The sequence below is a fragment of the Terrapene carolina genome, unplaced genomic scaffold (genome assembly GCF_002925995.2).
Source record: "Terrapene carolina triunguis isolate 2854851 unplaced genomic scaffold, T_m_triunguis-2.0 Scaffold190, whole genome shotgun sequence".
NCBI lineage: Eukaryota > Metazoa > Chordata > Testudines > Emydidae > Terrapene > Terrapene triunguis.
In genome coordinates this window covers 498,101-512,068 of record NW_020664541.1, presented here as the reverse complement: position 1 = coordinate 512,068, position 13,968 = coordinate 498,101, and the positions used below count along the sequence as shown (strand labels likewise).

Here is a 13,968-nt window from a genome sequence, read left to right as displayed (position 1 = left end):
AGACTTAATTAACCCCCACCCCACCCCATATTAAACCAGCCTTGGGTGAAACTTAGGGAATTTATTATTAAAATTAAAAAAAAATTTTTTTTTGCTGGTAATAAAGCACCCCCACCTCAGAAATGTCCCTAACAAAAGCTATAACCACCCAGGTTGTAATATAAGCTCTAGCCAGCATTTTATGCTGACCGCCTGCACAAATAAAAAAGGTCACAATTAAGTTACAGTTTGGGTATAAAAAATAAAAAGTAAAAAACGGGCAAAAAAAAGGAGACATAGGTGCCAGTGACTGACTGCCTAAAATTTTTGTTATTTAGGAGTGTGGAATAATGTAGTAGGTTTAATAAATTTAAAAAAGAAAGCTAGTTTTACCTATATAATATAAATGAAAAACAATGCTCTTTGGGAACCATTTCCGGACTGCAGTTCAACATCAAGCTGCTGGAACTTGGCACGACTGTGATGTGCAGAGGCATTGCCGGGAACCCCCAAATAAATAAACCTTGACTGGCCATCAGGTGAAATTTGTCTGTTTATTGGAAGTGGTGAGCATAAGAGATTTGCTTGGTACATGTATTCTGTGTGTGTTGTGCTTTAAACACCTATTTATTAGCAACTGTGTAAGGCTCTTTCACTGGGAAAAGTTTCTGCAGACCCGTAGAGCCCTAAGCTCCAAGGAAAAGGGTGGGTTCTTAAATTGACCAGGTTTCTTCCTAAGTCCCATGGGTAAGAAGAGGTGCCTTACACCTTGAGCCCCAAGGGAAAGGGTGGGGAGGGAGGCCTAAATTGATTGAGTCACACCTTACATCCTCAGTAGGGTATAGATGGAGTGTCCTAAATTGACCAGGCACGCCTTAAGCCCTCGGTAGGGTATAGGCAGGGTGCCCTAGTTTTCCGCAGGTAACATACTGGTGGAGAATGCAGGCAACCTAGGTCATTTGGATTGAGCCGTATACAGCAGTTGGACAGAATATTTGTGCTCTTCTGTCAACAGGACTGCAGCCTGTTGACAGAATGAACATTCCAGGGAATAGGGAGAGTGGGAAACTTACGTTGAAAAGCCAGGAAACTGGCGGAGGAACCAACCCTCCTTGCAAGGTCTGCGCCCATGGGAACATGATTCTTTTCAAGGGGAAAAATGCACTGGAACATGCTTGTAAAGGGTTTGAAGCATACTGCAAAAATACAAAGTCTTCATTGAATAAATGGGCTGTAAAGATTGCGGCTGGGTGGGCACTATGGAAAGTGTCTTATAATCTCTCAAGGTTAGTAATATCTCAGGAGAACCACTTAGAAGACTGGGAATTGGAATTGGGTATGGTAAAGGATACCTTAAATCAGCATAAAGCCTCTGTAAGTAAGGAAATAGAGATATTACGCTTGAAATTGAGGGACGTTCAGGCAGTTGTCAGAACAATCCTGCAGGAAAAACAGGTTCGGGCCCAAGCAAGCGGCGATCATTCCTCCTGCATGCAACAGATTAAGAGTTGAAATATAAACTGGGAGCCCAGAGGGGCATTGCGGCAGCAGTAAGGGGAGGAATAGGTGCAGATACCAGGGGTACTTCAGACCCCTGAGATGATACTTACCTAAGGAGGGATATTTCGACTGATCCCGAGGGGACAGATCCCGGGTGGTCATACCCCTCATCCCCATGCCTTTCCCAAAGGGCCATAGGCCCCCTTGAGAAAGGAATGGCAGGAATCATGGATGGTAGCAGAATTCACAGACCACCTTAAGAGACTGGAGCTGCGACTCGATCCCAAGTGAGTAAATTAAAAAAAATGTTTTTTCTTCAAGGTGAAAATCAGAGAGTGAGTGGGTTAATGCACTAATCCATGAAGTTGCCCAGGAACAATTAATTGCAGCAAAAAAGGGGAATCCTGCCATCCATTTGGCATGCAAACAAAGGCAACAGACACTGGGGAAACAAATTTGAGGTTTGCAAGAGCAAACTAAGGCAGCTGTGTTGCAGGGACGGTACTTGGTGGCTAAGTAATTACAGGCAAAATGCACCACCTAAATAAAATAACTGCAAACCGCATAAGAATCAGCATAACTGATAAACGCAGCACATTATAATTGAATAATTTATAATTGAATAATTGAAATCCAATTGGCTTTGCTTTTAAGCATGGTAATACTGCTGGTATGGGTAAAAAAAAATCATCCAAAAAATACATACGGCCAATATGCGAAATCAGTTGTTGCTGACCATACCCGGAAAGCATACCCTAGTAACGTAACGTGGGTATCCCATGGTAATGATGACTGCTTTGGTGAAAGCGTCATCACGGAGGGGAATTGTCGGCCTGAGACCTAATCAAACCCCCCCCCCCCCCCATGAAACCAGCCTTGGGTAAAATTCAAGGAGTTCACCACTAAAATTGGGGGAAAAGGAATGTTCTGCTGCTGGAAAAGCACCCCCACCTCAGGAATGTCCCTAACAAAAGTTATAACCACCAAGGTTGTAAAAACGCTAAAAATTTTTTAAAAAAAAAAACCCTCAACAAATGGTAAAATAAGCTCTAACCAGCGTTTGATGCTGACCATTTGCACAAATAAAAAAGGTCACAATTAAGTTACTATTTGGGCATAAATAATAAAATGTAAAAATCTTAAACAAAAAAACCCACATAAGTGCCAGTGCGTAATTGATTAAAATTTTTATTATTTAAAAATATAAAATAATATAATAAATGTAATACATTTTTTTTAAAAGCCTATTTTTACCTATATAATATAAATAAAAAACAGTGCTCTTTAAAAAAACATTTCTGGACTGCAGTTCAACATCAAGCTGCTAAAACTCTAACCCCTCTGCACAACCGTAATGTGTAGAGGCATTGCCAACCCCCCCCAAAATAAATAAATCCTGACTAGTCATCAGGTAAAATGTCTGTTTATTAAAAATGGTAAGCATAAAAAATTTGCTTAATATATGTATTCTGTGTGTATTGCTAATAAATAAATGTTTAAAGCACAACTGTGTAAGGTTCTTTCACTAAAAAAAGGTTCCGCAGACCCATAAAGCCCTAAGCCCCCCAAAAAAGGGCAGGTACTTAAATTGACCGGGTTTCTTCCTAAGCCCCGTGGATAAAAATAGGTGCCTTACACCCTAAACCGACCCCCCACCCCCCATGGGGGTACCTAAATTAATTGGGTCATGCCGTAAGCCCTCGGTAGGGTATAGGCGGGATGTCTTAAATTAACCAGGTCACGCCTTAAGCTCTCAGTAGGGTATAGGAGAGGTGCCCTAAATTTTCACAGGTAACAGTGCACTTACCAGCAAGCTCGAGACGATGCTGGCTTTGGCAGAGCAGTGTTGCAAGACCATGAACTCCAAGCCCATCTCAGTTGGCACTGCTTGTGAGCCACCTAGAATGGAATTGAAATGAGCAAGCACTCGAAGAAGAAAAAAACGTTACCTAACTTTCGTAACTGTTGTTCTAGAATATGTGTTGCTCATGTCCATTCCATTACCTGCCTTACTGTCCCTCTGTCAGAGTTGCCAGCAAGAAGGAACTGAGAGGGCATAGGGCAGGCAGCACCTGATATACTGACACATGAGCGCGGCACTCAAAAGGGCGCCGCAGCCAATTCTACAGGTATTGCTAAGGCAAAAATCTCCGATGACCGCGCACATGGGCGCGCACACACAGCATGGGAATGGAATGGACCCACAAGCAGCACATCTTAAAGAACAACAGTTACAAAAGGCAAGTAACTATTTTTTTCCAGTAGTGGTGTGCTGCAAAGAAAATTCTGGAGTGGTCTAGAGGAAACAACTATCATGTGATTTGCACTGAGTCACTCTCTTGATGCCACTGGCATGCCATTCTACTTCTTATGGACTCCTCTGAAAACCAAGAAACTACATCTGAGCAAATTTTCCTGTGGAATTAACACACATGGGATGACTGACGTCCGTGTAGCATGTTCTGTGCACAAGGATCAGAAAGTGCTTTCAAAACTATAGAGAGAGAATTTCACCTTTTTCTATAATGCACAGCAAAGCTTAATAACAGTCCAAGACAGTGACTATAATAACCAGATTACACTACTGTGGAATTCCAGTTGGGAAAACATAAGAATTTCTCCAAGACATGGAGGTTGACACCACTCTTAAAATTAACCATAGGATTGTTACTGACTGACTGTTAAGATCCAGTATCTGAAGTATAATTTGAGAGTTGGCATTTCTAGCAACATAATTCCCCTTTAAACCATTTTGGGATGTTAGTTTGATGTGGTCTTAAAATAAACTGCATCATGAAGGAAACCTGCACAACACTTTCAAAAGACAAACCTGGGAGCTTAAATTCATAACTCTGCTAGACACTAAAATCATGGACTGAACAGGGACACTGGATTTGTGGTTTACTTCAACAATCTGTAACCCAGTAACCCCCTCTTTTTGTCCTATGACTGCAGAGGTGCTAACGGGCCACTCTACCTTGAATGTGCTAAACAATCTGTCCCACCGTGCATTGTGCTATGATGCTCGCTCTCCCAGATATGTAGTAGAGCTCTGTGTAGCTCAAAAGCTTGTGTCTGTTACCAACAAAAGTTGGCCCAATAAAAGATATTACCTCACCCACCCTGTGTTTCTTGAAAGTCTCCAGTCCAAGTACTGACCAAGTCAGATGAATTCATAACCCAGAGTGGACTGGTTGCAAACAGCCCTTCCCTCTTCACCTTTCTATTTAGCTTCTCCAAGGAAGATATTTATATAAACATGAGAAGTCAGAGCCTTTAGAGTAGAGACAATCTGACTTTGCCTGATTATCTTTATCCATTAAGGTCTGTCTCCCTGCCTCTCTTGTTTTGAACACAGAATACACCAAGATGGCATACAACTTGGAGAGATGCTTCCACCGGGCAATGATGAAGCACTTCCCTGGTGAAGATGGGGACACGGATGAGGAGTTCTGGATCAGAGTGGATGGGAAACGGGAGAAGAGGAGCCGTCGGACCGGGCGCTCCAGCACTGGCAATGTTTGGACCCGATCTAGAGACCCTGAGGGATCAGGCAGGAGACAGCAACACCTGGAGAATGGAGGGAAACCACCACCATTCCGGGCTACTCCCCGGGCTCCTGTTTCCTCCTCATCTTCCTCCTCTGCAGAGGAACCAAGTGGCAGCACAATGCAACCCCCTCGGGAGGTGGGCGCTTCCAACGGCCAAGGCTTCCCTCGCCCACTGCATTATGGTGGAATGCCCAGCCAGGTGCCACACCCTGGCCAGATGGTAAGGACTGGCCTCTGTGGTTTTTCACAGATTATAAATGCAGAGAAGGGCCCGAGAATAAAATTGTCTCCTGTAAGTTCCTAGAAGAATCCCTACTGTATGATCGGAACCTCTTATTGGTGGTGGAACATGGGTTCTCATTTCTCTTTTCCTCCTCCCTTTTCCTTCTTTGTCCCTCTATAGTTTTCTCTGTGTCCTTTTAACCTTTGTTCTTTGGTTCATGCCTCCATTCTTCCTTCCTGGTGTGATCCATGCAAGACTTGAAAAGTCCCCATGGCAATGGTAAATAAAACACTTTTCTTTGGTGAGTGGTGGGACTTATGCCCTCAGTTCTACAGATTTTAAGCTCAAACATTTTAGCTCTTAGGGTTGCAAAGATGATACAGTTTTGTCTTCCTGAGTCTGCAGATAGACTGCTCAATTGCCTCTGTTGCTACTTATAGCTTCCTAAGCAAAAGCCGAGTAAAATGAACAAGACTGCTGCTTGGAACTCTAGTCCCAGAGGCTCATGTGAAAGATGGAGCTACCAAGCATCCTGGTAGGAATTCCAGAAGAGTCTACCTTCTCAATTAATCCAGGCTCTGTCAGGGTCTGGGAATTGTCCTGGAACTAGCTGGTGGGGGCTCCTCTCTCATCTGTCTATTGTTAGCCTCAAGCTAGTTAGGTGTCTGGCAGTTGTATAAAGGCCTGGTCTGTAGGATTCATAGCTGGGATATTTCTTCTGGTTCCCTGTGTGAAGGAGTAACTTTGTGGCAAGCGAGCTGTATTATTGTACACCACAGTCTCCAGCATAGCTCCTCGGAATAAGCAACTGAATTCAGTCAGAGACTCAAACAGCCTGTTGGTTCTGCTGAGACGCACCTCAATCCATGGCTGCCCAGGATCTGTAGCAGCTTTGCTCTTCTGCAGAGTCTTACAGCAGCTTTTGTTTTTCTTTCCAGCGGCCAACAGTGCCAGGAACATTTGGCCCTCTGCGGGGATCAGATCCAGCTAAACTGTACGGATCACCGCGAGTACCAGAACCCCACCCTGGAGATCCAGTTCAGCAGCACCAGCACTTTGCCATGCAGGTAAGAGCCTTGCTCTGAAATTCATGTGTACAATGTTCTAGCCTCTTAGAAGAAATAGAGTGGATCCAGAGAGCTGGGAGCCATGATCTGCCCTTCTGTACTCATGGTGTATGAGTCAGTGACTGCTGTATTCATTGGTTACAATGCCAAATGGCATCCTCTGCCTGGGGAGGGATCTGTCAAATGCTGTGAGTCACTGATTCTTTCCTGTCTCCTCCTGTTACTCTTTGTAGCTTTTCATGTGCCAGTAAGTGGTGACTCTTTCACTGAACCTGGCCTCTTTCTCTCCCTCCCACAGTCTACCGTCGGACTGAATGAACACAGAGGACACAGATTGGCTGCACCAGAGAAGCAGGTGTGTGCAGGGCCAACACATGTCTCTGCACTGGGGCCACGGCCTGGATCCCTGCAGTTTGGGCGGATGAGTGGCCCTCCCCCAGATGCCAGTATGTACCCCCCAGTGCAGTTCCAGCAAGGATTTATTCCTCCAAGGCACAATGGACCTCAAATGAGACCACCTGAGAGCTCAGAGGTCCCCCCAGGCCATATGTATAGACCATATAAATATCTAAATCGAGCGCATCCTGCTGCATGGAATGGAAGCCACAGTGCAACAAACCAGACCTCCCTGGGCCCAGACGAGAAGCCCCCGTTGAGCACAGGACCTTCTTTGCAGTCTCGTGCTCTTAGTCACATGATGGACCCTCGGGCAATAAGACCACCTCTGCCTCCCAGCCAGTGGACTGAGCAATCAAATTTCCTACCTCATGGGGTCCCTGCCTCAGGATACATCAGACCACCTGGTAAAGCCACCGGTCAGAGAATGCAGCAGCCTCCAGCCTCTGTGTTTGGGGGACCCCCTCAAGTTCAGAGAGGATGCCAAGGTGGGGATTCCATGATGGACAGTCCAGAGATGATCGCCATCCAGCAGCTGTCATCTCGCGTGTGCCCACCGGGTGTGCCTTACCACCCCCGTCAGCCTCCTCCCCCGCATCTGCCTGGCCCCTTCCCACAGCTGGCCCATGTCGCATCAGCAAATGTGCAGCCTCCGAAACCGGTCTTGGGTAACGGAAACTCTCAGGATGCCAGTCAGACAGTGGAGCCAGAAAGCAACCGAGGTAATTTTAATGCTGTTGGTCTGAAGAGGCCAGCAGTCACTGCCAGAGTTGTTTAACTTTTCATTTCCTTTTTTCTTTTCCACACCTTTCCCCCTCACTATTGTACAGGGTTTCACTCACTTCTGATAGACTGCCCACCTCACTGGTCAATGGCTGTTGTTATTAAAGGAAAATTTCACTCTTTTTCTATACCAAGCAGCTCAAGCCACTCTTTTCACCTACACCAAATTGAAATGGGATGGGGGAATGGTCGCATGTAATTATAATTTAGCATTTATGCATCTAGTACTGACAGCTGCTCTCTTGCTTGCAAGGTGATGTCATTTTGTGACAAAGTCAGTGTTGGAGCCCCATGCAGAGACTGTAAGCTAGATCCCAAACTACTTAGACTGGCTTAATACATTTTGATACATAGTTAAACACGTTAAATATTGGCTATACCAGCTTCTAAGCACCCAGATATACTTAATTTTTTATATTTATATAATTAGAAATGCAAGAATTCAAAGAGAAATCTAAAATCATCAGACTATTATTAAAGCATAGACAATTTGTTTTTTGGTGTTTGGTTTTTATTAAATTTTACTTAATATCAGTTTAAATGAAGCAGCAAGAACTTCTAGGTTTTGGATTACAGATAGCTCTTTAAAGCTAGGACCTTATCTTCCTTTCCACATCACACCAAGAACCCTGATCCTGCTGGGCATTACCATAGGACCAATAATAGTAGTACATAACATTTCAAGAGTTTACTTGGAATTTATGTAAAAGTTGATTTCCCCAAAATGTTAGAATTGACTTTAATTTGCAGTGTGTTGACGTGCGTCTTCAATGCATGATCTGGAAAGCTGTTTTGTCCGGGGTCTTCTCTAATTTTTAAACAGGATTCACCTACCGCCTCTGGAGCACTAGTAGCTTTGTTGGTGGTGGTTCCCAGCATGGAAAATGTGCTGGCTGGCAACCAACACTGAACATTTAAGCCACTGACCTACAAGCTGGCTAGTGACCGTTATCCGCAAACAGCCAAGGTAACATGACAGCTATGTAAAGAAATAGTTAAATATAGTTGTTCAAGAGGTGAGGTGCAGTGACTTTGGGCTGACAACAGCAGGAATGGATGTCAGGGACATGAAGAAGGAGATGGGTGGGAGGGAAAGAGGGGCTGATGTTCTTCCGGCTGAATCTAGATCCTGGGGATATTTGGTAGATGTGGTTAAAGTGACAGGAATTACTAAGTGGCAAATGTGCTTTAGTGGAAAAAAAAGTCTACTTTGTGAAATCGAACAAAGTTGTGATTTTTTTTTTTTAATTCTTTCCACTTCCCCTTTTGCAGTGGAGCCCCCACCTGGAGTAGAAGAGAAGGCTCAGTGCATCAGTGTTCCAGAAGGGACGTACCCTAAACTGCTACCTCATTCCAACCCCCCCTTACAGATGGACTGCACCAGACGGAGCTTGCCGCGGGACGGGGAGGGAGATGACTCTGGAACTAAAAATGACCCGAAGGCAATGCAGAGCAAGAATGCCTGGCCGGCACAGAGCACCTACGCTGGCCCGCCAGGCCAGGCGTGCGTGAGAGACCTTGTGACAGCACCTGAGAGAGGGCCTGGGCCTGAAAATGGGGCTGTAGGTGAAGGACCCTCCAGTGGCAATGAGGGGAAAGGACTGGCTGTTAACATCTTGGAGAAGCCCCTTTGTCCTGGGGGGAAGACTTTGTCAGAGGTCGCTGTGCCTTGTATGGGACAGAGCACCAGTACTCCTGGTGTGGATGGAGGCTCAGTGGGGGGGGGCTCCAAGCCAGTTTCCCCCTCTCTACATGCCTGGTTTGGAGTATCCAAATTCGGCCACACGTTACCATATCAATCCAGGACTGCAGGGGTTCAGCCCTATGATGGGAGGGAAGCCTCCCTCTGTGTCCCATCCACAGCATTTCCCCACTCGGGGCTTTCAGCATAGTAACACCCATCCCGGTGTCTTTCCTCGGTATCGCCCCCATCAGGGGGTGCCATATCCCTATCAGCCACAACCTCCACCTTCCTACCACCACTACCAGCGACCTCCATACTACACTTGTCCACAAGGCTACTCAGACTGGCAAAGGCCTCTCCACCCCCAGGCCAACCCTGGTGGGCATCCGCCCGCCCACCCACCTCTGGCCAGGCCTTCTTTCTCAGACAGGGGGAATGTGGGTAGTCTGCAGGGCTGCGAGGCATTCAGCACTGCCCTGGCGTCCCCAAACCGAATGGACATGGCAAGCGCCAAAGAGGTTCCTCCAGGCGATGGGCAGGAGCCAGGGCCTGAAGATGAGAAGTCAGACGAATCCCAGGAGAGGCCAGAGAGTCCCAAAGAGTTTCTTGATTTGGACAACCATAATGCAGCCACCAAGAGGCAGAGCTCGGTGGCAGCAGGGGAGTTCCTATATGGGGCTCTCCCCCCGCCTCTGAGTTCTGGGATCGGATTTGGTCCATCAGCTTTCCCTCCCCATGGGGTGATGCTGCAGACAGGGTCTCCTTATGCATCTCGGCATCCAGCCAGTCATTTCCAGCACAGGACCTATGGATCACCAGTGAACACTCACCTGTCTCGTCATCCAGCCACCAGCCAAGCCAATGGCCTCACTCAGGAGGGACCCCTGTACCGCTGCCGGGAAGAGAACATGGGTCACTTTCAGGCCCTACTGATGGAGCAGAGAGGCAGCGGAGGTGGCATGGGGGCGGCCCAGGACATGTACAGACCACCGGGGTAAGATTGGCTTCCACAAGAGGGGGGGAAAATTGGGGGACGTGATGAGTGTTGGGTACTCTTGGAAAAGGTCTAGATTTGAAATCCAAGGTGCTGGTAGGAAGAACAAATTGACAAAATAGTTCTGCTGTCATAGGTCAGGCGTCTACAAAACTTAGGGAGAATTTCATGGCAGTCTTTTAAAGAGCACAGTAATAGAAATGAGAGAGACTGACCAGGCTGTCTTGTCCATCCCTTTACCAATGCTTTATCTCACCAATCAGAACATGTCTATTGTTTTGTCCAGTTTTACATGTCTCCTGAGCAATGGGGGAAGCCCCCTACCCCAAATTTCCACAGAGGAAACCAATCCTTCCTGCCATTTCACATGTCACTTTTCATTCCAGCATAGAAAATGATGCTGCTTTAAGAATTGGCCTCCCACCCAAAGACAAATGCACAAAAAAAACCTGGCTTGGGGGTGGGGCCATGGCCTGGTGTGGGGGAATCCAGAGAGAGGGGCGGGTCTAGATTTAGTGTAATTAGAATACATATTTGTATGTAAATAATCTGTACACACTATGCAGATGAGATTTATTCTTGCTGTTTTTGTGCTAAAACTGTCCTTTCATTCAACGTGGTTCCAGAATGCAAATACACCAGACCCAAGCACCCTTCGCAAAGGTGCCTACAGCAACCACGTCCCGGGAGGAGCTGCCACCACAAAAACCATCAGCATTGCCTCTGGATCAAGTAAGAGCCAGCGAAGAGCAGAGTTCGGATGAGAACTTTTCTCTTTTCACTAATTAAAGAAGTGAAATATTTGGAAGTGGGTTGGGGGAAAGAGGGAAACGGAGCAATTCTGGTGGGGAGGAAACAAGACTCTCCTGATGCTCGTAGCTGAATCCCTGACTGTAGGTTATACCTGGGACAACACCTGTCCCGTCACTCGTGTTGAAGTAGTTGTACTGTGTAAATGATGGAGCCTTTTCTTTATAAAACTCCTTGTTTAAGCAAATAACAGTGCAACTTTTGTTCTTCCTCTTCCAGAGCTAGTCCAAGGAAGGAAGAACCCCCAAGGAGATGAAAGCCACACGTGATTTGGACATGGGGGAAGGAGGACATAGGCCTCCTACCTTCCCCCTCTCCCCAGCGGCATGTAGCTTCCAGGGTCCAGTGGAACACACTGCCTTGATGGCTCTTGTGTGTGTTTAAACATGGGATAGTCCTGGGTCCCTGGCTACTGGCTGTGTGGCTGATCTCAACAGCGCAGAGGATGTATCTCAAACTAGTGGCTTGTCATGACTGGAGAGTGTGTCTCATTCAGGGTTTGGGTTGGGAGGGGGAGATCGAAACTGTCATGAACTGCTAAACTCAGGTATATTTTTCAGGGTGGAAGAGGGACGACGATGGAATTTACTTGTAGTATTAACGTGTGTGTTTGGAGCTGGATCCAGTTTACAGAATTTACCTGTTGCCTTTTTTAATAAATTTCTGTTGTTGGTGAATGTATTGTACATAATGGGGGAGGGATGGGACCCAGCTTGTAGTGGACGTAGCACTGGGGTGATCCTTAACTGTTTACAATCATGTCACACACAAATCTTTCAGGGCAGGGCAGCGGGGGAGATGGGAACTTTGCAACTTTCTATTCCTCCCCTTCCTTCCAGTCCTCTAGAGCTAAGACACGACCCTGTAATTGATCACGGGGACTGCTCAGGAGCAAAGCATGGCACTCTCCTCTTCCACGCAGTAGTTGAGTGCACTTCCACCTCCTGCCATCATGGGGAACAAGGAAACCAGGACCAGGAACTGAAAGTCTCTCATAGCATTGTCCTCTTAGGCATTTCTGGTATGAGTCATCTGGGTACCAGCAAGTGGCTAATTATTCATTTGTACCGTAGTCCTCTTTAGGTGAAGCCAATGCAGTTTGGAGGAAGAAACATGGAGTGGTATCATGGAGTTGTTGTCTTTATTGGAACAAGTAATTGTGCTAGCATATAATACCCTTTAGAAAGGAGACAGGAATAGAGATATCCCCGGTTTTCTCTCAGTGTAACTTGACTATTGTCATCTTTGGTGAAAGCAAAGCAGAAATAGAGTCCCTCTTAAATTCTGAGAACTCCCTATTTCATGTGAAATAGGAAATGGAGCTGCTTTAGGGAGGGTCTGTCTGATGCAACGCAAACAAGTTGTCAACCTGTGACACCAGCTTTGGACGTTTTGTAAATTAGTAGATAAATGTGAATCAGAAATTATTTCTTCTAGCTAGAGTGGTTAAGGGGCACAGTGGAGGTTGTGGAGTGGGGCAAGAATGCCTCGGGTTAATGCACTAGTCTTTCCTGCTAGAACTTACGTTTAAATCTAGCTTTGATTACAAATTAAATGAGTTTGGTGGGGTCTTATCCTTGCCCGTTAGAAGCAGATACTTGTCCACATTGTAAAGCCACCAAGCAGGCACAACTGTGAGCCTTGGAGACAGGACTAGGTCTGTGGGGCGAGAAGGGAAGGTGTTGCTACATTGGTGGCCTGACGGTGTTGGTATAAGGCATGCTGCTGGATAGGACTGTGATGCATCAGCAGAGCTGCATGTAGTATCCCTGCCCAGCACCTGTGACACTCCTGTTACTTCTTTTATCCACAGCTTTTGTGAGCTTCAGAAACTTGCTGGATTAAAAACAACAATTCTTGAAGCTGTCCGGATGAGGAAAGAAAAATGTTTTAGTGTATGCCACACTTCCTAGTAACTCTGGCTGGTCGGCTGCTGTGATACTGTTTACCTCTAGTAGTGTTTTGTCGGGTTCCAGGCATTTTCCTAACTCTGGGCCCACAAACTTAACAGGAGTTTAAGCATCAGTGTACTCTGCTACCCAGACACACACACTTGCAGTGGTATTCACACTAGAATCAAATAGGCATTGAGTGGCAAGTGTGTTTCTAAAATGCAACTCTTCTTACTCCATGTTGAAGTCAACCTGTGAATTGTCTGCCCTCTGCTTATAGCAGTGCCCTGATTATTTGGCTTATGCCCAACCCCAAGCCCTCATACAACTCAGAGGAAAATTAGTATAAATTATTTGAATATCTAATTACATAGAACATCACGTTAGTAAAGTGTCAGTTTTAATTAGTCTTTATTCTGTTCAGCAGACAGGGAGCAGCTATCCTTGGCAGTGTGGTATAGGCTAGGACAGGGGTTCTCAACCTTTTTCTTTCGGAGCCCCCCTCCTCCCCAACATGCTATAAACACTCCACGGCCTGGGGGGATGGGGGGGGGGAGAGGAGATCTGGGCTTCAGCCACAGGGCACTGGGGCTCAGGGCTTCTGCCCCACAGGGCACCATGGCTTGAGGCTTTAACCCCATGGGTGGGGGCCACATGGCTTTGGGCTTCAGCCCTGCTATTGGAGGGGCTCGAGGCTTCTGCCACGGGGTGCCAGCGCTCGGGGCTCTGAGCATTCTGCCCTGGGCCCCAGCCAATCTAAAGCTGGCCCTGCTTTGCGGACCCCCTGCAAATGGCTCGCAGACCCCCGTTGAGAACCGCTGGGCTAGAACACAGGAAATGGAGCTGCAGCTAACCGCTGGAATGAATGGGAGTTGGGCAATCTCTTCCCTCTGAGAGAGAGGCTTAGTCCCATTCACTGAATGGAAGTACTGAAACAGTGTCAAGTATTTATAAAAAGTGAAGTGTGCATGTGTGGCCACATTCCCAGATAATTAACCTGGCTGGCAGGGAAAGTTTTAAATACAGCAATTATTCCTATTTAAAAACCTTTGGTTCATTGTGGATATAAAAAAAACTAAAACAAAAGAG

At 46.3% G+C, this 13,968-nt stretch overlaps 1 protein-coding gene across 1 annotated transcript in view; it reads left to right on the top strand.

Annotated features, from left to right (window-relative positions):
• The window catches only part of LOC112113988 (cat eye syndrome critical region protein 2), a 131,719-nt gene extending 118,311 nt beyond the window's left edge, over positions 1-13,408 (top strand). The window contains 7 exon segments of the mRNA XM_024210488.1: positions 4,838-5,250; positions 6,192-6,320; positions 6,619-7,438; positions 8,772-9,217; positions 9,219-10,177; positions 10,804-10,909; positions 11,207-13,408. Of these exon segments, the coding sequence (XP_024066256.1) occupies positions 4,838-5,250; positions 6,192-6,320; positions 6,619-7,438; positions 8,772-9,217; positions 9,219-10,177; positions 10,804-10,909; positions 11,207-11,212 (2,879 nt within the window). The 3' untranslated portion in view covers positions 11,213-13,408.
• The last annotated feature ends 560 nt before the right edge of the window (positions 13,409-13,968 follow it).